The sequence below is a fragment of the Hakea prostrata genome, chromosome 2 (assembly GCF_041222555.1).
Source record: "Hakea prostrata isolate BN-2017 chromosome 2, UWA_Hpros_2, whole genome shotgun sequence".
NCBI lineage: Eukaryota > Viridiplantae > Streptophyta > Magnoliopsida > Proteales > Proteaceae > Hakea > Hakea prostrata.
Genome location: NC_142601.1, coordinates 547,510 through 573,509, shown reverse-complemented (window position 1 = coordinate 573,509; position 26,000 = coordinate 547,510). Strand labels below are relative to the sequence as shown.

The window sequence follows — 26,000 nt, the reverse complement described above, 5'->3', positions numbered from 1 at the left end:
CCTTTCAAAACTTTATTAGTGAAATTGAAATCAATTTCCCTTACCGGTTAAAAAATTTTGTTGCATTAAAAAAAATTCAAAAATGATAGTTCTGATTTTCTAAGTTTAGAAGCATGGTATCACTCTCTAACACAGGAAATTAAAATTTTGTTAAAGTGATGTTTTGAATATCACTTTCTAACACAGAAAATGACATGCTTCAATATTTTCTGATTTCAGTCTAGGGACTGCTTCTCTCTCGACTTTGATCAAAAAGACAAAGTAATCCATTGGTCACAATAGGTAATCAGAAAGGACGAACTATTTGTCTGTTTCCGATTTCAATAGCATGCAAAATTTCAAAATGGTATCACTCTCTATACTTGGTCTGTAGTAACCTATACTACATTTATCTACCTACTTGGTATGCAATAACCCATATAGCCTTTTGTCTACTACGTGGTCTGCGGTAACCCATACTTTTACCTACTACTAGCCTTCGTGTGAAGAGCTTATATGCGACTTTGGATTGCACATTTTGTCTTCTCATGTGGAGATTCCTCCCTAATACTGGCATTAATTAGAGAGTGCCCTTGATATAATTGTTGGTGACTTGGTGCTATACTTATGAACAAGGTTCATCTTCACCACCACCTATTATTCTCGTTGTTGGAGAATATGTTTGACATGAAGATTGTTGTTGATTATCTCCTAAGCGAAGTACTATCGGCATTTGTTATTGCTACATATGCTCAAGCGTAAAGATATGTTCTGTTAAGCTGAAGCCTTTGATATATATACTCTAGCTTGAGGGTGAGTGTTAGATATCACTTTCTATTTTAGCTTAAGTTTCTGTTTGGTTACTTTCTATTTTTCTTATTGCTTAGTTGACAAGTAATCTCCCTAGGATAGTGTCCTTTATAGTAGATTTGGGAGATTCTAAGCAATATGTACTTTTCCTTTTTGTTGTAACTCAGTTTAGGACTTGATTTTACATTATGAATAAAGTACTAGGGGAGAGCCAAAGAAAAACGCACGCTCTCTCCCTCTTCTCTTCTTCTCCTCCTCTTTCTCCACTCTTCTTCTACTCTTCCTTCTTCTTTCTGAATTTTCTTTCAATCCCTAGGCTAATTGCAGGTGCTGAAATTTTAACATCCTGTTTAGCTTATGACTGCTGCAAGATGCTAAGGGCAGTTATGTCTTATTTTAGGAAGGTTTGTAATCCCTTTTATAAATAAGTGCAGCCTGTGATTAGGAAACACAAACCTAACCACAGGATCTTATTCTCCCAGATCTTGCGATATTCTTCCTCCTCTCTCTCTTGGTTTTTCTTCTTTGTTTCTTCCGCTGATTGCTCGTCATAACATCCTGGTTCCCAACAAATAACAAATGGATGGCAGTAGAAAATACAAGGGCAAATGACACAGATCAAGCCCCTAGTTAGGGCTCTCAGGTTTGGTGCTCAGCATTAGGAAGCCAAGTGAAACCACTAGCTTGCTGCCCAGCAGCCCATTAGTAGTTCATAATTAGTAGTTTTTTCATAGTTTAATAAATCCGGTTGGGCAAAGGCAGTCTTGTGATTATGGCCAGCCAAATGAGGACCTCTAGTCCTTTATTTGATTTCAGTCAATTCAATCTTTTATTTCAATTGAATTATAGTAAAGCAGCCCAAAATTGGGAGTCCATGTAAGAGCATATTTATAAGACCTAAGTCAAGCTCCAAACAGGTTTTCTAATTTCACTCCAAGTCCAAGCCCTATTTATAGTAGGACTCAAAACTGTAAGGCTATAAATAGCCCTCCAACCCCAGCCCCGCGCACACACAAAAAAATGATGGATCAGTTTTAATGTAGTACTGTATTTGATTGATCAAAACAGTAGCCAAATAGGACCTTTCATAGGGAATCAAGGTCAAATTTGATAAACTTAAGATGAAACAGAAGTTAGGTGTGAAAGAGGGCTGAAACTAGAGTGGTATTATAAGGATAATAACATAAAAATACAGGCTGAATAGATCTTCAAAACAAGGGCAAAACTATGATGAAGAAATTGAAAGGACAATATGAGGGAATTGAGAATAACAATGTAACACCCGGGCTTCACACCGCAAGGTGGATCGATTGGATCGGACACCAACCTACATTGATCAAACACAAGGGTTTTCCAAAGAGGAGGAATGCTAGCAAAGCAGTTTGATTTCAATTCATAAGTTGTGTCTTCACCTCTTACATAAATCTCTTTATAAAACATTCTAAACTTTAGAATCTAAAGAGACAAACATTAATGGTAACATCCAACAACTAGCTAACACCACCTACCTATTAATAACTCAACTACTACCTAACTCTTTGACAAATGAAAACTCCTTTGACAATGAGTTCTTTTATTTTCAAACCACAGCCCCTTTTATTGACTTTTCAAAAACTAGACTTGGGCTTAGGTCTAAACTATGAAGTTCAACATATGTGGGCTACCTTTAACCCACTAAAACAGTCCTAGCCCATGAAAGCCATGGGCTGATTCAAGTGACAGCTTTAGGCTTTTGATGGGCCTGACTCAATGGGCTTCTTCTTTCGTAAATATGTCTTCAATTCTGCATCAAGTTCATCCTTGATTAAATAACAAAAGCATCCAATTTTGCTGTCAGTTCTCTTGTTCTCTATACTGTTCCAAGTTAGAATAGTGTTTCGGCCTTGGTAAGGTATTATCAAGGTGTTTGACAGAGGTTATTGATGACAATAAGTCAAGATCTTTCTTTTGGTTGAGCATTCAACCTATACAGCCACTCCAGAACCTCCACAATTTCAAAACAAGGCTCCCCCATCCAGGTATCTGCCAGCCAGCACCCCAACTCCCTTCTCTCTTCCAATCTAATTCTATTTGAATTCCTCAACCCCATTTGACCCCTTATTGGACCAGATATAGAGAAACCTTATATCCCCATACCGAGCCATCAGAATTTCATCAAAGTTCAATACTACATAATCCAATTAGAGCCACAAACTTTTGATTCAAACTTCATGCCATGCTGACCAGCCAAACAGCCCAAACGCCAACAAGTTGATATTCTTGATTTGGAACCCTAAATTCAAACCTTAAAATAAAGAATTGCCATATTTTGAAATTTAACTGTTAGAATCCAACCAAACTTGGTGAGCATCTCCTAGGCATTACAGATTAGGTCTGATCCATGTTCCAGCCAAACAGAAAACCCTGACTCTCCCAAACCTGACTCAAGAAGTTGTATCCTTTTCTCCCCATATCAAAAACTCAACCTTTTGCTTTTAAGCCTCCCATAAGCCCCAACTACACCTAACAAAACCCAACTTTTTTGTCCTAAAGCTGGTTCTAAACCTTGATTTTGGATCACTTGGCCCCTAGACTGTTAAGCTACATCAGATAATGTCAATATTGCAATTACAAATGAATCTAACTTTCAAATTTAACAGTTGAACAATACAAACCCGCTTGATACCACATTAAAATTGGCACGTTACACTTCCACATGGCACAAAAAGGGTGGGATGTAAAGGAGAGACCCTAACGTGCTGCGAGCACAAGACCTCTTGCCCAAAAAATGAACTTCTATTTTCTTCAATTTCAGTACCTCTCCAACTCCTTAATGATCTTACGATTTCATGACATCACAGTCAGCTCTGGGCTTTCCTTTTGCAGAATTCAGAAAAACAACTGGAGTTCTAGAATTCTCCAAAATATCGTACAAATGCAAGAGAAAAACACAACCTTCACAACACAAGGAAATCCAATATAGCATCAACCTGGTCCAAATCCTGCTAACTGATACCTTGGTCTAATCACCCTGTGCCACAAACCACAAACCTCTGCTTTTGTGTAATGTTATTATCCTGCTTAGACACACCGAGAGGGGGGGGGGGGGAGAGAGAGAGAGAGAGAGAGCCCTATTCCTATCTTCTCCCAATAGATCCCCCTGCTACTATTACAGCCACAAGAGTGTATCAATTGCTGATGCTACATTTGTGAAGATCATTATCCAACTAATCACCAATAAAAAGGTCACAGCACAGAAGGCATTAGGAGAGATTCTACTCATCTGCGGCTCAGATTCTCAGGCCAGCCCTAGGCATTGGATTTGGATAGTTTTTTGAGCTCCACACCCCCCCCCCCAAAAAAAAAAAAAAACCTGCCCCCAATGTTTTCTCTTTTCCAAAATCCTCTTAAACCAATAAAAACCTGAAGTTGTTCTGCTGGTTGGCTGGGTTCTTTATCACCAAGTTACTAAAGTATAGCTTTTATTTCAATGTTTTGATGTGACCTTCGCTGGGTCCAATTTAAAGTGGTTCTTTGACAAACACCTCTACGTTACAAACTCTGCAACACAAATTCAATTTCTACAATGGTGATCTGATCTGTCAAAAAGAAGCACAGGCAAGGAATTGGATTTGCAAAGACCAATCACATTTTTCAATTCCAATTGCAATCCAAAAGTTTCACAAAAAAATGTGCTTCTACCAAAATTTGTGGTATTTCAATCGACTGAATCAAGAAACCTGGACCATCAAATAACATCACATAAGACTGTATCATGTCAGTCAAAACATTACCATTGCAACCTGTAATCGTGTGAACCCTATTTTCTTCATTTCTTAGCACCTTTAATTTGTAAAGATTAGAAAAATTCAAGCCGATAACACCAATATCTAGGAAAGCAATTTAAAGACCAGGTATTTCAAGCAAAACCCTACTGCCCCACAACAAAAAAGAAAGTACGAAATCCCAGACTGCCAAACTTACATATCTTCTCATGCTTTGATATTAGGAACCATAATATTAGTTAAAAATTTGTAGAATCCAAGAGGAGCCAACTTCTCATTAATTTACTCTTTTTTCCTGTGTGTTGAATTTTTACCATAAAACTAGGATTATAAAAGGGTGAATTTATGCCTTTACGGAAATGGACTGAATGCTGATTAAGATTGGCAGTGCAGCAATTCTGCCACTTTCATGTATCATATAACAGGTAATTATTACTACATAAATGTAATTGAGCAATTTAAGGAAAAAATACCTCTTCGCCAAAGGAATCCAAGTAGGGAGAAGGCCAAGGTGATTGACGTGCTGATCTTTGCAACAAAATTGTGGTTCTCTGTCAGACAAAATTTCCAAAATTGTCAAAGGGGGAGAACAGTAGCAACAGCCTTTAGAATCAATTCAGCATATCAAATTTCAGACTGCTGGGAACCCACCATGCATTCACATAGAGGTTTAGGCAACCCCTGGGCTAGGAAACTTCCAGGTTCCAGAAAGGCCCGTAGAGGAAAAATTAGAGTAAAAGAAAAATGAAGTTTGAGCAAAAAAATCAAAATAATTTTGAGCAGCACAAACTGTACCCTGATCAGAAGGAAAACTCCGATACCAGCACCACAGGCCATTGCATGAGTTTGGCAGCTGCTTTCCCTTTAAAAGTAATTATAAACAAACATGTTAGCAACAAAAAATCAAGCTGCATATTTGCCTCAAGTTTGGCAACTGACTAGGTCTTGGCACAACAGTAACATGCTCCATTGCAACCTAGTGGTCATCGGTTCGAGTTGGGACAAAGTCTTTCTCTACAGGGGTTAAGGCTGTGTTCCTTATAGACTCCCAAGACTGTAGAAAAACCTATTACACTGAACACCCTTTTTCTTCATTTAGGGGGTTGTTCCCCCCCCCCCGGTCAGCAACTAGAAGACAGCAGCTATAAACAGAAAAAGAACAATCAACCAGAACGAACCTGCAGCATGACTTCCAGGTTGGAGAGCATAATCTACCACAAAGCAAGCACAATGCTGGCTCATCCTGAACAACTCCACAGTCAGGGCACTGTTGTTTAATATACCTGGTAAAGCAAATAATTGTTTTTAATGACTTTAAACTCAATACAAGGGAAAGGATTTTGTATGCTCACCACCCAATAGAGAAGTGTAAAGAGATTCATAGGAGTACCTCTGCAAAAGATCCTGGTAAAGATAGGGCAGACGCATCAACTTAAATGGAACCACTGGAGTGGAGTGTAGTGCACGCCCATAACTCCGAACCCCAAACACCTCAAAGAAATGATTGAACCATCTCAACACCATAGCGTGCAACAATGCGTCCTTGAGAACAACATCCAGAGGGGGAATTTTGAACATGTTCTCCAACTGTTCAACTTCTTTAAACTCCATTGACAGAACACAGGCATCCTCCCATTTATCATTGTTTGTATGAGGAGATGATCTATCCCATGCATGAGTTTTATCACAAAATGGTGTTGGCATTGAAGAGTTCAGTAATTTCCACATTAAAGCACACCTCCGTAAGAAAGGCAAAGTAAATCTACGAATCGTATCTTTAGGATGCCCTGATGAATCAATATAATTGGAAACAAAGTACTCTCGAGCAATTACACATTCTCCAATAATCTTGCATAAATTAATAGTTGGGCATTCACCGAGCTGCAAATTAGTGAGATCAAGTTGACTACCACATGTAATTATCACCTGAAGAGCAATGTGTCAGAAAGGACATTCAGATAGAAGAAATATTAATCAATATCAATTCTTCACCAAATAACCTGTACAAAGAATGAATTAACAATTCCAAGGTGTACCTGAATTACACACACAATATAGAAGAGATGCACCAACGGTATGAAAGACTCCACGGTTGATAAAAATGGACGTGGAAGACAAAACAACGCCAACATCAATGACGAAAATGGATCATGAGCAAGAACGGGATCAGCAGCTCGTTTCCAAAACTGGATGTCTGGATACATCACCTCCTTGTCAAATTGTTTCAAGATAGACATTTCACCTGTCAAGCAGCATGCTAGTGAGAAGAATAGAGGTGCTTGGTTTTTCTTATTTTATTTCTTCTTCTTCTTCTTCTTCTTTTTTTTTTTTTTTTTTTTTTGGGGGGGGGTGTTTAGGTGGTTGTTATTTGAATTCAGAAGTTTGAATGAACAGATTGAAACGGAAAAACATCAACTATGTGTATGGAACGCTACTCCACCTAAGGCAGTAACATATCAAGGAGAATGCAGTTCTAATATTTTATGGCCAGTGGCTTTTTTTTTCTTTTTCCCATAAGCAGGGTATTGAACTCAACTGTAAGCCCAAATTCTACTCCAAGGAGCGGATAAAATATCATTCCGGATCGTTCTTTATTACTAATGTAGCGGACCAAATTTAGTTAGGATAACGCTTGTTGTCGTTGTTATTGTTCTTTTTTACCAATATCACAAGATGAGATTTGAGAGGAAAACACTAATACAATGAGAACATGATTTGAATTGTCAAATCCTCGATATTTTCTGACCATGCCTACTGAACATTTATCAGCCTGAAATTATTTAGTTTGACAACATGTATCATCTTGCTGTGCTCCACAAAATGCTTCCGTGGTAACTGCGATTAAATTGCATATATTATACTCATTCAATTAGAAGTGCTAAACTACCAGTGCTTATTCCACCATCTCCAATAATATCATCCAAGATACCAGTGCTTACTTCATAGTCACTTTTTCCATTAATGTTTTATGCAGCCTTTTCAGGCAGTTCCACTCCTGGAAAAATAGAAGTAGACAATTAGACCATCCTGTTCTCACGAGACACCAATGAGAATCCCAAACTTACATTTTGTAATATTGATGTGGCATACCAGCCTCCACCGAGAGCCCCTTTGATGCCCTTTTTTTGTTTCATTTCTCTTTTTGAGGGTTCCCCCCCTCCCCCCACCAGGGGGGGGGGGGGGGAAGGGGAAGAGATGAGAGGTGTGCATGCACTGGTTGGAAGACGGACTGAAAAGATGAAACTTATAAGCATTGTAATAGGCATATTTGTATACAGCATTGTTGTAAAGGTTCTTAGGTAAAAAAGCAAGGCCTCTGCTTAGGTGGCCAAGGTGCTTAATTAGACCAAGGCACCTGGACACCAACACTACGCCTTAACCATTATAGCCTTTACTTTCTCCATATCATGAGGTAGTAGAAGAAAGCAAATAATAATAATTAATTATAATTACACTTATAAATTTACAACTGCACTCAAAAGTCCAAACACATTTCTCACTTAATGCAGAGTTACTCTTTAACAAAACAAGATAGACAAGAACAGGCTAACCAATAGAAAGATACATGCAGCATCACTTGGCTGGTTAAGCCAGCATGGCACGCTTTGGAGACCAGAAATCCAAAAAGAAGCATTCCAATGGTCTTTGGACCAAGAAGGGTTGGAATTAGTTAATTTATTTAGCAGTTTATTATTTCAGTCTTTTATTTGGTTTGAATTACCTACGTAGGAGCCAGAGTTAGACTAAAATTGCAAATTGTTATTTCAGTTTCATAGCCATTTAGAAGTCATGTATTTCCCTTTTAAATATTTGTTTGTAACACTACAATAGGCAGAATTGAAAAGAAATCTTAGTTTTCTCTTCAAGAATGTGTGCTTTCTGCCATCATAGAACCCAATTTTGTTTTGTTTCGCCATTCCGACTTGGTTGAAATGGCCAAAATTTTGAAAGGCGAAATCTACCGCATGTTAAATGCCCAATCTCAGTGAGTTTTAGGTTTTCTTTTGGGGCCTAGTTTTCGGTATACAGCCTAACTTGAGGCCAATAAAACCTAACCAAAGCGGTGTTCCTGATTGGCACATGCCTGGCTGTTTGTGGGAGAAACTGGGAGTCCGTAATGTGCATCAAATGTAAATATGGAAATTATGCAAGAGAACACTAAATTTTCATTGAAATGCAACGACTACAAGAACAAGTAGAATTCAATGTAAACATATATAGAACTCAGTACTCAGTACGAAATTACAATGAATGATGTATAACAATACATGAATGAATAAGATACATCATACAAGATCTCAAAAGTTCACAATAAAAAATTTACACAATGAGTGACACCTAGTCTTATCTAATAAAAGCTGTTGTGTTGGCTGGATCTATCCCTTAGATTATGAAAGAGTACTCGAATAATAGACATAAGCAGGCCATGACATGGTATGGATAACATTATCTATATAGTCTATCACTACCCTTTTATAGGTAGGTTCATCAACATAAAGTAGATATTCTACCCTAGAGAATGTGTCATACGGCCATGAACTGTAACCCTAATACAGAACTGGCATAACTAGTTGTGGTGGTCCTAGTGGATATCCAAAGATGGAGTCTAGAAATGATTCACCTAATCCATCGCCATAACCATATACAGACATGCTATTGGAATCAGCAAATGAACCACCATACTCCAACATATCCATATCCATCTCTATAAGCCCCATACTGTACAATCCCTTAGAATTTTCACCAAAATTTTGAGATTTTGGCAAAGTTTCACCGAGGTTTTCGAAATTCTGGCAGAATATTGCAAGTTCCAATTTCGACTAGCATTGTGTTTTGCACAGGCTCAAAATTTCTGAAATTTAGTACCATGGAAGAAAATTCGATCGAAATGGTCGAAATTTCGACCGAAATGCCTGCAAAAATCCAAATCGAAACGAAATGTAGTAGTAGGCACGAAATGTATCCATATCGTTTCGTATCGACCGAAATTTCGACCATTTCGACCAAAATTTCGACATATCAGCATTCCAACTTGTTTTTCCTTAGCTTTTGTTGATTTCTATCCCATTTTCACCTAATTTTCACTACTCCTTTGCCTTCAAACACCACTTTTGCTCATTTTTTGCCTCCAAACACCTCCTAAGCCACAACAGCTACAAAGGAAACTCCAGCAACAATAGAATATGAAGCATGAGCCACACCCAACAGTTCCAAACTTCCCCTTTTTTTATTTTTGTTTTGTTCATGCCTTAAATGATCTTGTATTGCCTTGAAGTTAATATATGTTTAGCCTAGGACTATGATCTATAATTGTGTTTTGTTAAACTTATCTTTTTATTATTTGCTACCATTTTTTCATTTTTTTATTTTAATAATTATTTTCTAAAATTATGTATTTTTATTTTATGTATATATGATATATAGGCTTTAGCTTAATATATTTGAGACACCATCACTTGATCTAGTCGGTCATTTTATTTTGTTGACTTGTTGTATATGTAACCATTCTACCAAACAATTCATGTATGTTGTTGATTTTATGCATGTATGCAATACAGTTTGCACTTGTCGGAACCAGTCATTTGTTAGTATACTTGAATGATAAATTTTCAATAGTTTTGTTTTTTACAAAATACTAGTTCCATTGTGTTTATTATGCTTGAAATAGGTAGTATCACGAATCCAAATCATTTTGAGTCCATATGAGGCCCGAAATTGAAGTTCCAATTTTCAGAAAAAGTGTCCAGTTTCGATCGAAATTTCGACCGAAATTTCGGCCTTTTGCAAGGTCAAAATTCCTGTTTCGGTTGAATTTTCTTCCTTGTTTAGTACTACATGGATAGTTGAATCCTATCTAAACATGCATCCTCAAACTCCTCTCTCTATGCTCTCTTCTCCTCCCTCTTTACTTTTCCAACCCTGAGATAGCATGCCACTGCTACTTTAATCTCTAATGTAACTTTTGGACATCCAGTCACAATCTTATCCCTTCTATCTAGATGCCACTTTAATCCATAGTGGCCCCACAGCCTCCAATCTGTTTCTTAAAGTAATTACATTCAGACTTCTTCATATCTGTTGTCGATGGCCTCTTGTGCAAACAAGCAATATCTCCCATCTTTCAAATAGGAGCAACTGAGACGTCTAATACAAGTACACATTAAGTATCTTAAAAAGCATTACTAGAACTCCAATAATAAGCCCTAATCAGAAAGAAAGCATTTACTGAATTACTCCCAAAATCTATAATTTTTTGGCTTTTATAAACTATTTTTATAATTATATATTATTTATTAATTACATTATTGACTATATTTAATTAAAAAGACAAAAACATTACATAACAAACCACACCAATAATTACATACATACTTGTACTAATATTCCACTATTTTTAAATATAAAACAGAAATTAAAAATTAAAAATTTCCAATATTTAAATAATTACAAAAAACATTCAACAATTTTCAAATAATTAAAATAACTAAGTGTCAACAGAAAATAATTAGATAGGACTAGACATGTTTGGTTGGGGGGGTATGGGATGACCACAATGGGGATATCTCATATGGGCTCCTATATTGATGGTTATGGTATGGGATTAAGTGGATCCAAGTTAGGCGGCTCAAGGTTGATATTATAGGCAACGGGGTATTACTTGAGATGGGGTGACACAGGAAAATCTTTATAGTTAGAATCTAGGGTCTATAAGTGTCCAAATGGTCGAAACCAGGAGGGAATGCAAGTAACGACATAGGATTACGATCCTCTAGCAGATAATTTGGGCTAGCTCTAGATGATTAGACCAACCTAAGGAATCAAGGTAGCAACTTTGCAATTTGGAACAACAATGATTGTTATATAAGAAGTTAAGTTTCTTGAATCTAGAAGAAAAAGGGTTTGGTTGCTAACTTTCAGCTTTAGAAAGAAGGAAAAAAGGAAGAAAGAAAGGATGACTAGAAGAGGGGGATGTCTCCTGGCCTCAAGCTTAGCTTGATAGAGCAGCCTAGTCTTTGATTGTGGAGGACGACAGAGTTTCGATGAGAGTTGAATCCTCAACCACAGCACGATCATGGATATTACTATCCTAAATATTCCACCTTAGATGTGATTCACCAAGGATCTCAATCCTTCGAATGTAGTTCACCAAGGTACCAATCAAATCCATTTCTGTCCAACCATTCTCAAAGAGAAAACACAGCAAGGCTGAAGCAAATTTTCAGTTGAACCCAGGTTACATATGGCTCTACAATTGAAGTCCTCCATGAAAGAGAACTTGAAAACATCGTTCGAGAACTCACGGCAGGCAATAACATATGTGTCAGAACCAAAGGCGAGTCTGCCTGTGAGAAGCTGCATGAATCAGGAATGAGTGAAGGTACATCAGTAGGAAAAATTATAGGAAAGGATGAAAAAACATAAAGGGGAACCTGGAGATTGTTAGCAAGGACGATTAGGCATCTACACTTGCACCTACAGCAGCACCTATGTCAGCAGTAGTTTAGTATTGTGTTTCACTTGTCCTATAAATAACTTCTGTACTTCACACGAGAATAATAACAAAAACCTAAGTCTTACACGGTATCAGCTTGTTTTGGGCCTCTGCCCTTCTTCGTTCCTGGGTGATGGCCTCTGGTCCGTCTTCTGAATGCACCGATATCTGCTTCTCCTCTCATCTCCATTAATGTTGCAGCTGTTCTTCCAATTAAGTTGAACCCTAGTAATTTTCTCCTCTGGAAAGCCCAATTTGTTCCTCTGATCAAGGGATATGACCTTTTAGGGTTTTTAGACGGTTCGTTTCCAAGACCTGTGTTGTCGCCGTCTCCCTCTGCAGATTCTGGTGTGTCATTTGTCTTCTGTTTCTTCTCCGGTGGTTCTTTGGGATCGCCAAGATGAGCGGCTTGTGGCTTCCGTTTCAGAGAGGGTACTCCCTCATATTGTGGCTGCAAAATCATCTCATGAGGCTTGGGAGAAGCTCAATCGCGTTTTTGCCTCTAGTTCTCGCGTTAGGATTCTCGAATTGAAGAATCGTTTGTTCAAGATTCCACAAAGATTGATGTCTACTGCGGCTTATCTCTTGGAAATTCTTTCAATTTCCGACATGCTCGCTGCTGCAAATACCCCTGTTTCTGATGAAGACTTGGTGTTGGCCACCTTAAGAGGGCTTGGAGAAGAGTATAAAGATTTTAACACCTCCATCCTGCTTCATGCCGATCCTGTTTCCTTAGACGATCTTCAAGGTTTGTTGATTAATCAAGAGAGTCAGATGAGAGCCTCTTCCTCTGAGACTGTGAGTTCCATCTTGCCTGCAAATGTTGCGATACAGAATGCCCCTAATTGAAGTAATTTTCTGAATTCTAGTTCAAGAAATGGTCAAGAAGTGTCTCAACGAGGTAGGTCTAGCGGAAGAAGGCCATGGAATCATCAGTATTTCGGCAGAAATGGGTACAACACAGGAGGTAATAATAACTTTTTTGGAAACTCCCATTGGTACAAAAATGGAAATAATGTTGCTCATAACACTGTTGGTTCTAGTTCTTCTGGTTCAAGTTTTGGAGGTTTTTCTTCTTCATCTTTCATGAATGAACAGAGAGTTGTTTGTCAACTTTGTAGAACCGAGGGCCATCTTTGTGAACAGTGCCCTCAGAGATTCAATAATGCTTATATAGGTATGCTTGTGTTGAAATACAATGTTTGGCAGAATGGCTTATTGATCCATGATCTCAAGCCCTTTATTTATAATAAAGTGGAAAGTAGACTATTACAAGGAATAGAAGTTTACATGAATGCAAACTCTAATTTAATTCCTATACAAACTCTTATTAGACTCCTAATAGAATCCAACACTCCCCCTCAAGTTGAGGCATGGATATCACACATGTCCAACTTGACCAAAAAAGTATAAAACATCTGTCCAGGTAAACATCAGCAATTTGATCTTCAAACTTATAGATTACGTCTGCCTTACAGACTTCCATTTGATTTGTCCTCATCTTTACTGCAACTTTATGTCTCCAAGAAAGAACGCCCAAGTAAAGAAGTAGAATCTTCAAATGTTGAGAAGACTAAATTTCTGCACAAATCTGAGGGAAAATATATTTTTGGGGTAACAATAGCTAGGGTAAAACAGTCAAAGTGAAAGTTTTGATTTGTAGCAATGTTAGATCTTTAAAGGGAAAGTTTGCCAAGAGGCAATCTCCAAAGGTAGGGGAAAATTTTGTCAAGATAAGTGACAATCTCCAAAGGTAATAGAGATCAAGTTCTGCAAAGGTCAAACGACAAGTCTTTTGCAAGGTTAGATCTCTGAAGGGAAGATGTCAAGTTAAGGGGCAAATCTCCAGGGTTAACAGAGATCAAGTTCTGCACAGTCAAAAAGATAGATCGATCTCCAAAGTGGAAGATTGCGAAGGTAAAGGACAAACTTTCAAAGGAGTAGAAGATTGAGAAGGTAAGGGACAAACTTTCAAAGGTAACAAAGATCAAATTCTGCATAAGGAAGTCTACATGAAAGGCTTTGAATTGTAGACATCTTCAATCTCCCCCTCACGTGTAGCGTTACACGTGGGAAGATTATAACAAAGGAAATTCCAATGGGGAAACTTGGAAAGGAAGAAATTGTAATGGTAAGATAAAAGTATCAGGAAAACAAATCTAGAGAAAATGACAAAATTTGAAAGGGGGTTGACCGAGCCTACGGTGCCACTAATGAAGGTCTGACATTACCGAATGGACCGATTTAGAAGATGTAGTCAAAGCAGAAGTAGATCCTCCAATTGGCTCGAGCAAATAAAGTCCATTTACCACGACCAATCTCCTTCCCCAGATCCTGAAGTAGCTAGGTAGGAGTTGGTAGGGGTAGTAGAGGAAGCAGTGGTCGAGGCTGTACCGGCAGTAGAAGACTGCAGAAATACGTCATGAGGTAGCAAACTCCTCCTGTGAAAAACCAACGTCTGCAGAGGGTGTGGTGGAAACTGTCTAAAAAAGATTAGCCTCTGGTTTTCCCTTTCTTTGTACTCGTTTTTGCTCAAAATCAGCAGGCTTCCCATGTAGTTTCCAACAATTTGCCTTGGTATGATATGGTTTGTGACAATGCTCACACTTGACAATCTCCTTAGCCGGATCAGATTTAGTGTGAACAAACTGTAAAGTTGATTTTTCCATAATAGGAGTATGAAGCATGGCTAATCGACGACTTTCCTCACACTGAACAAGAGCATAAGACTGTTCTAGTGTAAGAAAGGGAGAACGACTTAAGACTTGCACTCTGATCTGATCATACTCCACGTTCAAACCTGCCAAGATGTCATATACTCGAATCTTATCAATGTACTTCTTATAAGTTGCCACATCATCTGGATTAGTGGGTGATAATCCCCATAATGATCCAACTCTTACCAAAGAGATCGCAACTCAGCATAATAGTGGGCCACAGTCAGTTCCTTTTGGGTAGTCTCATGAAGCTTCTTTCGTAGCTCATAAACCTGTGCATCATTCCCCAAATGTCCATATGTTTTAGTAGTAGCCTTCCAGATTTGGGTTGCAGTATCAAGTAATAGGTAACCCTGGGCAATATTTGGATGCATGGAATTCAAAAGGAATGACATAATAAGAGAGTCGTTTGATATCCATTTATCCTGTAAAACACCTGCGGTAGTGGGTTTGATAGTAGTGCCCGTAATGTATCCAACTAGTCCTCTTCCAGCAATAGTCAGGTAAGCAGATCGAGACCAGATCAAGTAATTTGTGCCGTCAAATCTTACCAAAAGAGAATGAAAAGTGGAAAAATATTCGGATCCAATGGGAGCAGTAGTATCATCAATAGTTGTCATGTTGACAAAATTATCTGCAGTTCTTCAGTCTTCACCCTTTCGAAGTAACAGAAATGTCGCAGAATGCAATAGCCAAACAACCCAAACAGATCTACCTCTTTTTTTTTTTCCAATAATGACAAATATGTCCTTGAAAAAACGGAATTTGCAAATAAATCTCAGAACTTATACAAATTTACATATAAGTCCCTGTAAAGCAAATTTACCAAAATAACTCAAAACTTGAATTCAAAAACTTGAATTCCCCTGTAAAGCAAATTTACCAAAATAACCCTCAAAACTTGAATTCAAAACTTAAATTCAAAAATTGAATTCAAAAATCAAATTCAAACCATAACAGATCCGTTATGGTCTTTCACAGGCTTAAGGAGAACAGCCCCAGTCGAAGAACCTTAATAGCAAAACCCCAATCGAAGGTTTCAGATGACTAACCAAGCTTCAGAATCGCAGGCTTCAGATGAAGAATCAGACAGAAAAAATTGCAGGAGCTGAAGCCGAAGTTGTTGCAGAAGCAGCGGAAGTTGCTGATTTCTTCTTCTCTTCTTCTTTCCTCTGTTTTCTGTTCTTATTCATTGAATCGAGACGGAACAGAATCGTCTTCTTCTTTCTTTTTTTCTTTTTTTTTTTTCTGTTTGAGTTGGCGACCAAGATGGTACTGAAAAACTGCCCAGAACTGAAGATTGGCGATGGGTTTGAAAAAAAATCAGAAGAAGAAGAAGGTAGGTCACTTCCCAAATCGAATTTAGGCTCTAATGCCATGTTGAAATACAATGTTTGGCAGAATGGCTTATTGATCCATGATCTCAAGCCCTTTATTTATAATAAAGTGGAAAGTAGACTATTACAAGGAATATAAGTTTACATGAATGCAAACTCTAATTTAATTCCTATACAAACTCTTATTAGACTCCTAATAGAATCCAACAGCTTGTGTGTTCTACTATTATCTGTTCACCCGCTAGCTATTTGGATGCTTCTTGCTAGATATTAGATTTTGGATCCAATTGTCATGTGGTTGCAAACCTTGCTCATCTTACCCTCCGAGAGCCTTATACTGGATCTCAAAATGTTGTTGTTGGGAATGGTAGTGTTGTGCCTATTTCTCATATTGGTATGCTTGTTTCTAAGAGTTTTGCTTATTCTTTCAAGTTATCTGAGGTTTTGGCTGTTCCAAGCTTAAGATATAATCTTGTCTGTGTCAAAATTTTCTGCTGAGAATGGAGTCTATTTTAATTTTTATCCCAATTCGTTTGTTATAAAGGATCAGAAGAGACACACAGTTGTGATACAGGCGAGGTGTTTTAATGGGCTGTATGTTGTTAATTTTCTGCTGCTTAAAGCTGCCACTGGTGTTTCAAGTTCTGCTGCTGCTCATTCTACTTTGGCTAGTTCTGCTGCTGGTTCAGTTGTTACAACCTTAGCTGCTCGTCATGTTGCAAACACTGCTGTTGTTGATTGGCACCGTAGACTTGGGCATCCAGCTTCCTCTAGAACCTTTGATGTTAATGAAGAAGATGGGTCTGAGAGGATTTGGAAGTTTACCCACTTGTGACACTAGTCGTTGTAATGAGTCATCGACTCCCTTTCAAATTGTCTACAAGTGTTAGTCGTGGTCCTTTAGACATTGTCCACAGTGATTTGTGGGGACTGCCCCCTGTGTTAGTTTTGATCGTTTTCGATACTATGTTGTATTTGTGGATCAGTTTACCAAATACACTTAGATGTACCACTTTGAAGCATAAATCAGATCTTCTAGCTGTCTTTGTTAGATTCAAAGTGCTTGTTGAAACACATTATAAGACTCAGTTGTGCACTTTACAAACAGATGGAGGAACTGAATTTAAAAGTTTGTTTAAATACTTAGCTGACAATGGAGTTTCACATAGGATGTCCTATCCTCGTACTCCTCCACAAAATTGAGTAGCAGAAAGATAACATAGACATGTTTTAGAGTATGGCTTGGCTATGTTATTTCAAGCACATCTGCCTCAAATTTTCTGGTCTACTGCGGTCCAAGCTGCTGTTTATTTGCTTAATTGAATTCCACTCCAAGTTTTAAATGGTTTGTCCCCATTAGAAGCTCTCTTTGGTGTTAAGCCTGAATATGGACTGCTCAAGGTTTCCGGGTGCTTGTGCTACCCATGGTTGAGACCCTATGCTAAACATAAGTTGCAGCCAAGGTCAAAACCATATGTTGTTATTGGTTATCCACGAGCTTACAAAGGGTATCTCTGCTTTGAACCAACAACTGGGAAGGTGTACACATCAAAGCATATTGTTTTTTATGAAGGTCTCTTTCCATATGAGTCTTTGGTGCATTCTTCATCAGTTTTTTCTCCTGCACAGTGGCTTCAAATTTCAGCTCCTGTTGTTTTGCCTTGTTCTTCTCAGTTAGGTATTTTGAATCAGATTGCAACAGTGGTGTGAATAATGAGGTTGTAAACGGTGTTCCTTTAAATGTAGGCTCGGCCGAGGATGATGTAAGGGCTACAGCTACTATTGTATCTCTTAATGAAAAATCCCCAACCCCAACAACTGGACTTCACAGTCTGATGGGTGCTGACGGGCCTCATATAGGCTTAACAGCTGATAATGGTTCTCCAGTTTTGCCTCAAACTGGCCCAACTCATCACCATAATGAGATTGGTGTTGAAAATCCAAATTCAGCTACAGTAGCAACATGTCAAAATAATGATTCTGATCAGATGCCTATTATTGCTTCAGATCCATTAAAATAAGGGGTATCTTCAACGTTAGAGACTTCTCTAATTAACATTGGGTACTCTATGACCACAAGGCCTAAATCTGGTATTCAAAGACCCAAGATTCTGTTGAATACTAAGGCCACTAGTGAAGATGAAAGTGTACCAACTGCTTATGTTCAAGCAGCAAGATTTCCTCAATGGCGTCAAGCTATACAGGAGAAATTTAACGCATTAATGCAAAATGGTACCTGGGTGTTAGTTCCATCTACAACCTCACAAAATATAATCGGATTTAAATGGGTCTTTCGCATCAAACGATGTCCAGATGGTTCTATAGATAGGTGTAAAGCTCGTTTAGTTGCTAAGTGACTTCACCAGAGACCCAGTTTGATTTTGGTGACACCTATAGTCCTGTGGTTAAGCTTAAGCATACCACTATTCGGCTCATTTTATCTCTTGTTGTTACAAATCAGTGGCCTAATAGGCAACTCGATGTGTCCCATGCAGTTCTGCATGGTGATCTCATTGAAACAGTTTAATGGAGCAGCCTGCAGGGTTCATTGACCTGGCACATCCTACTCATGTATGTCAATTATAGAAATCTCTTTATGGTTTGAAACAAGCACCCCAAGCTTGGTATACAAAGCTTACTACTTTCATTACTTCTCAAGGGTTTGTAGGATCTCGCATAGATACGTCTTTGTTCTTCTAAAAAAATTCCCAAGTTACCTTGTATTTTTTTTTTTATCTATGTTGATGATATACTAGTGACAGGAAATAGTTTGGAAGCTATTTCTTCTCTCATCAAGGCCTTGGACATTGCCTTTGTCATTAAAGATTTGGGTGATCTTCATTATTTTTTAGGGATTGAAGTGCTTCGGACTCCTCAGGGGCTATTTCTTTCCCAACAAAAGTATATTTTTGATTTGTTGGCTCATACTAAGATAACTGAAGCAAAGCCGGTTTCATCTCCTTTAGCGTCTATTTTGTCAATCTCTGATGGTATTCCCTTGGGGATAGGACTAAGTTTAGACATACAGTGGGAGCTTTGCAATATTTGGCTAATACTCGACCCGATATTGCCTTCGTTGTGAGTCACGTGGCTCAATTTATGCACACACAGACTGATTACATTAGGGTGCTGTGAAAAGGATCCTTCCCTATCTATGAGGGACTTTTTCTATGGGTTTGTTCTACTCCTGTCAGTCTTCTATGGTGCTAGCTGGGTATTCTCTGATGCCGACTGGGTGGGTTGTCCTAATGACAATCGGTCAACCACTGGTTATTGTGTTTTTCTTGGTAGTCACTTGATTTCTTGGGGATCACGTAGGCAGCAAGCTGTTTCTCTCTCTTCCAGTGAGGCAGAACATTGGGCCATCACTTGTGCTGCTACTAAGTGATTCAGAATTGGCAACATATACAAGGAAGAGAAAAGCCCAATGGTCAAGCCCATCAAAGCCTAAAGATATGATCCAAAACAACCCATGGCTTGCATGGGCTAGGAATATTGTAGTGGGTTAAAATGAGCCCATGGTTTCATGGGCTTGAATTACTTTAGTGGGAGAAGACCAGCCCACATATTTTGAACTAAGGCCAAGTCTAGCTTTGAAAAGTCAATAAAAGGAGCTAGTAGTGGGGTGTAGTAGGTGGATGTTTCCATGATTGTTTTGACTAGTGGTGTTGTGTAGTTGAGTTATTAATAGGTAGGTGGTGTTAGCTAGTGGTTGGATGTTACCATTAGTGTTTATGTCTCTTTAGAATGCTATATAGAGAGACTTATGTAAGAGGTGAAGATACAATTGATGAATTGAATTCAAATTGCTTGCTAGCATTCCTCCTCTTTGGAGAACCCTTGTGTCTGATCAAGGTAGGTTGGTGTTCGATCCAATCGATCCACCTTACGGTGTGAAGCCCGGGTGTTATATGTTACATTGTTATTGTCACTTTCTTCATTATAGTTTTGCCCCTATTTGAAGATCTATTCAGCCCGTTATAATATTATTATAGTTTCAGCCCTCTTTCCCATCTAAGCTCTGTTTCACCTTAAGTCCATCAAATTTGCAATTGACTCCCTGTAAGAAGGTCCTATTTGGGTACTATTTTGATCAATCAAATTCGGTATCTACATTACTAAGCTTCTATGGCTTCAGTCCTTGTTGGGAGAAATTGGTGCCTTTTTTCCTATGGCTCGTACTATACGGTGTAATAATATTGGGGTGACTCACATGACGGCTAATCCTATCTTTCACCATCATACCAAACATGTGGAGATAAATTTTCACTTTGTTTGAGATCTCGTGCCTACAAAACAATTTTCTCTTCGATATATTTCTAATGTTGATCAACTTGCCGATCTTCTCACCAAAGGTCTTCCGCCACTAGATTTTTACTTATGCATGACAAGCTCACAGTCATGGACCCGTCTTAGCTTGAGGGGGCATGATAAGGCATCTACGCTTACACCTATGTCAGCACTAGTTTAGTATTGTGTTTCACTTGTACCTATAAATACCTTCTGTACTTCATACGAGTATAATAACAAAAACCTAGTCTTACAAAGGATCATTGATCCTTTGGTTGGTTGGAGTGGAGGAAAAATCCTAGATGGAACTAAGAGATGCAGGGGAAAGAGGAAATTGCACATGAAGAAAAAGAGTGCAGGGACGGGAAGCTGGCACTAATAAATTCAACCTCAATTCATTCTTAAATCTGATATTTCATCCTAATACAAGCTATTTAAAAAAAAAATACAAACAACAAAGGAAACCTTGAGATGATACTAAGAGCAACTGGGAGATCAAATATCCTAGGAGCTACTAAATCAAAAAATTGCACATTCCCTGAGGAAATGTGCAATTACTATCTATTGGATACTGATTCTTGATTTTCCACTAATCTTTTGATAGTTTTTGTAACAATTGTTAAAACAAGGTCAATAAATACAAAAGCACTAGTCTAATAAGTATGATAAATTTTACATCTCCGTTACTAAATTAGAATATTTCATAATTTAACAAGAGCTTTCACTCAAGGTGAGCATACTCTCATAGATCAGGAAGTTAAATGAATAAGAGGGAGAGAGTGAGAGAGAGAGTGAGACATAGAGAGATAAAGAGAGAGAGAGAGAGAGAGAGAGAGAGAGAGAGAGAGAAGTGTGCAGCACTCTAGAAGCTCCTTCAGATATGGATAAACTGAATAATTAATGCCACCACACCTCTCTGCTGCTTTGAACCCCCCCCTTCCTTTTTTTTGTCTTCAAATGCCTCCCTTTTATAATTAAACCCAAATAAAAAGGTCAACAGAAAATGGGATAACTGTCTGAGTATAACTGAAAATACCAAAGTTGTCAAGCTGCTACACTGGTGCCCAGGCATCCAGTGACATCTTGGTTGCCTAGGTGGCACCTTGTTGCCCAGATGGTGTCACCTTAGCTTTGATCACTCCCGTGACCCCCAGACACCATGACAACTATGGAAAATAAAAATCATCAAGCATGGTTATACCGAAAATAGAGATCATCATGAAGGTTAAACTGTGTATCTAGTTGAAAACATAGAACATTATGCATGGTTGAACTGCATATCTGAAAGAGTTCAAGATAGTGATCTAATCAATACAAGGCAACAATCATGGAGGAGTGCTATAAATCAAAGCATTTCCAGTTACCAATCAGTTCTTACACCATCAAGTGTACTTAATTGTAATCAATAGAAACCATAAAACATACAGCTCGCCTTCACCCAATCCCACCACCTGGCTATTTATACTACTTTAAGCGTTTTCCAGAGATAATTTTAAGGGCTAAAACACTAGGCTACCACAGGCTACGGTATCACACAAGATGGTAACTCAAATAAATGTCTCGAGAGTCTAGACTGCAAGCTGCAAATATATACAACTTACAGGTAAATGAGAATTGCAAGATAACTTACCTTTTTGACTACTGGTGCCTGAGGACATGTCATACACAGAAACACCTGAGCAAACAGCCTCTGCCAAAAGCTGAATGCCTCTAAACCTAAGAAGCACCTGAGCAGAATCCTCACTTCGTGTACTTTGTACAACTTGGAGCAACAAGGACAAAATAAATCCACTGGAAGATTCAAGCTCTTTATATAAACCACAGGTTGAATCTAATCTGCACATAAAAGATCTTCGACTTCGTGCAGCAATTTCTGTTGACATGAGGGAGTATCTAAGGGTGTCCCAAAGAACCATAGAATGGCTTAGCCTCCCAGATACTGCAAACTTTTCATGTCTGTCCGCAAAGTACAATTTTGCAAGTATACGAAAGACAGGTTCAAGAACATGTCTCATTCTTTTGCTACGCTGTGAGGAGAATGCTTTCAGGAGCACACCCTTCCCAACCACATTAGATGTACTTTGAAGGAGAGCTATGGCTTGTCGTAGGCAAAGAACAGTAGCTTCCGAAGTTGATGCACTTGAAGAACTAGAAGTTGTTGTTGAATACAGATCTGAAGACATTATTGGTTTCCTTATATTACCAGAAGTAGCAGGGAGTGCAGGCAGGACTGAATTTGCAAGTCTGCGGCACACAGGACAAAGAAACTCCCCCTGAAAAGAAAATTGTAGAATACAAATCCGGTTAAGTATCTCTTTTCTTACTCGCAAAATAATGAAGTAAGAAGAAATTGAACCCCCAACATTCACAAAAGTAGAGAATTTCACCTGATCTGGGTCTACAATGTGCCCTCCTTCAAAAACTAGTCTCCTATTGTACCTGTAAAAGTAAAAATTAATACTAAAAAAATCTAATTTTTTCCCCAATACATCTAATCTTCAATTCAAATAAAGAGGTTGCAAGCAGTCAAATTAGACGATCAAGTTGCTAGTGAAAAGTTACTACTTAGTTATTAACCCTAGTTATTAATAAAATATCTAAAAAGATAAAGTATAGGCAAATTTCAGTAATTCCATTAATACTATTGCAATAACTAATTTACAATAATTAACAATATTCAAAATGATTAACAATAAATTGGTAAGTACTTTTGCAAGTATGATAATAATTTCCATTCATAGAGCAAGTAAAGAAGTTATAAAAAAAATTAAAAAAAAAAAAAAAGGTACTTCATTTGGAAATGAATTGTAGAAATTACCAAAAGCGGGATCTAGTAAAACAAACATACGCTTATAGGAAATTCTTTGATATCTGCCACGTCACTTCACATACCGCTAGAAGACAAAATTTAAAAGGTCATATAATATATTATTTACGAGATTTATTACTTGTCCCATTCGAATTTTCAAATTTGAGTTAGACCTTTAGACTTCACACTGCACATTAGTACATTATCTTTAAATTCTATATAAAAAAAAAGGCTAGGTACACTGCACAATGAAAAAAATAAAATAAAATAAAAACAAAACCCATTGAAGAAGCAATGTATTTGATCAACAATAACATTTTGTTGAAAGAAAAAAAATAAATATATATATATAGGGTAATTTTCATCTGGACCCCCTGAGGTTTGGTCCAGGTCACTTTTAGTCCAGTTTAAGTTTTCTTTTGCATATGGCTCCCCTGTGGTTTTAAAAATGATTAAATAAGGACACACTTAACAAAAATAGTTAGTTTAATCAATTTTGTGACAAAAATACCCTTGTGTCTGTTGGACTTCTTTTTATTATTTTAGTTTTAATTTATTACTTGAAACAGAGATTTGAGCTCTCTTAACCTGGTGATAGTTGCATCTTGGGAAAAGAACTGGTGCAGTAGTTAAGGTTTGAGCTCTCTTAACCTGCTAATGGAGTTGGAACATTTGATTCCTATACTCTCCCATCAAAATTCTCAAAACCCGCAGCAATGGAGCCGGTTAGAATGCAAAGAAATCACAGATTTCACAGTTTCCAAGATTAAGAAGGTGATTCCGCTTCTAAATTGAATCGGCCATGCTCGATTTTAATCTGGTCCTTCTCCTTCCTTTTCCTATTCATCCTCATCGGCTCCACATCTGTCTCAAAGCCTAAACTCAAATCAAAACCCATCTCTGACGGCAACACCCACCACGGTCGTTCAACCTCAACCCCAAACCCAGAAGGAAAATGGGAGAAAAACACATTCAGTGAGAGAGAAAGAGAGGTTTGTGTATTAATTCGTATTCTTGGTTTGATATTCTTCGCATCAGAGAAGAAGGGGTTCAACATTATTACACATGGTGGTTTGATTTTCCAGACGAAAGAGATATCCTTAACAATAATGATTGTTTCCCATCTCACCTAAACTTCTATTACTACTGCTCTACATTTATGCTATCGTTTTGCACTTCATTGCAACAGTTAAATCATTCTTTAGGAATGCAAATTGGGGAAAAAAAACCTGCAGAATCTTTGACTTTTGGTTTATGCTGTTGAGAGTGAAGTATTAGATCGACCCCTCTGGCATCGGAAGCTATTTTATCTCTCAATGGCTGCTTGTCCTTGTTATTATTATTACTAACAACTAAGAGAACCCAAGTTGATGTTCCTGTGTTCTTACACAAAAAGAAACAAGTTGGGATTGAAGATTCGATTACTGAAAGACAAAAACTCTAAGATTGAGCAAAGGGAGGGAAAGTCGGGAGCCCCACCTAAGACTACTCCAGAGAATTCACCCTCCCTAACTATTCTGCTACTGCAGGAAGAAACCCATTTAAATTCACCTTCTGCTGTTTCTTCAAACAGAGATTTTTTTTCAGCTGTAATTCTTCTCCGGCGAAGTTCAGTCATGGTGGGGCAGTTGCAAGTGATGCCGGTGGTGGTGGTGGAGGAGGAGAAGATGAGAAACTAAGAGGCGAAGAGGGTGAACGGAAGGGTAATTTGATAGTATCTATGTTAATAAATTAAAACTAAAATAATAAAAAGAAGTCCAACAGACACAAGGGTATTTTTGTCACAAAATTGATTAAACTAACTATTTTTGTTAAGTGTGTCCTTATTTAATCATTTTTTAAAACCACAGGGGAGCCATATGCAAAAGAAAACTTAAACTGGACTGAAAGTGACCTGGACCAAACCTCAGGGGGTCCAAATGAAAATTACCCATATATATATATATATATATATATATATATATATATATATATATATATATATATATATATATATATATTAATAGCTAGCTGGCCAAACCAATCAGAAACTTATCCCTCTTAGGTTCAATCAATGGAACTTCCTGAAAATCAAGAATAAAAAAATCCCAACAATTTTTGCTTGAACATGAGAAAATTTGCTTCAAAAACCAATCGATCTCCTGATCAATAGGTAATAAATGGGAGTGACTAGAATCTATAATCTATGCTCGTGACTGGAAGACAAATGAAGGAAAAAAGAGCTTGTTACCAAACAAGAATCAACCTAATCCAGGAAATATACCATTCATAGTCCCTCCTCCACCCCCCACCCCCCCAAAAAAAAAAGACAAACAAAAAAACCACATGCACACACACACAAAACATGTATATGCAGGCAAAGGCAATATCATCACTACGACTGAGAAGTGGATACTTTACATTTTGCCCTACTAGAGCCACAACAATAAGACAACAATGGAACAAGAAGAAATTTGACTAACAAATGCTTCATGTGAAGCCTTGGAAGTGCTTAAGAAAAGGGGCAATGCTGCCGGGAAATTAGAAAAACAGAACCAAAGAACGAAATTTCAGGTGAGGCTGTAAGGGATTTTCTGGGATTTTTATGACTGATATGGAAATGTGGCTCCGGGAATAGGGACTGTAGATCCTAATTAGATTCTTAAGCTCTTTGGTAAACTCTGTTAATTCCCCCATCCCTGTGACACAATTTGCCGGCGGGTTCTTGTGTTGCCATACAAGCCTAGACTCCTATCATGGAGTTTCGCTTCCTCCTGCATAATTTTCCTCTTAAGGTTCAAGCCTTCCACAGACCTGGAACTT

At 38.0% G+C, this 26,000-nt stretch overlaps 1 protein-coding gene across 2 annotated transcripts in view; it reads right to left on the bottom strand.

Annotated features, from left to right (window-relative positions):
- Positions 1-26,000, bottom strand: part of PRT6 (proteolysis 6) — a 66,727-nt gene that overhangs the window by 9,713 nt on the left and 31,014 nt on the right. For both annotated transcript variants that reach the window (XM_089143699.1, XM_089143698.1), the window contains exons 10-16: positions 22,777-22,828; positions 22,020-22,662; positions 6,590-6,795; positions 5,944-6,479; positions 5,732-5,836; positions 5,349-5,415; positions 5,027-5,104 (exon numbers count right to left, since the gene is read on the bottom strand). In XM_089143699.1, coding sequence (XP_088999825.1) covers positions 5,027-5,104; positions 5,349-5,415; positions 5,732-5,836; positions 5,944-6,479; positions 6,590-6,795; positions 22,020-22,662; positions 22,777-22,828 — 1,687 coding nt within the window. The remainder of the gene's footprint in view (positions 1-5,026; positions 5,105-5,348; positions 5,416-5,731; positions 5,837-5,943; positions 6,480-6,589; positions 6,796-22,019; positions 22,663-22,776; positions 22,829-26,000) is intronic.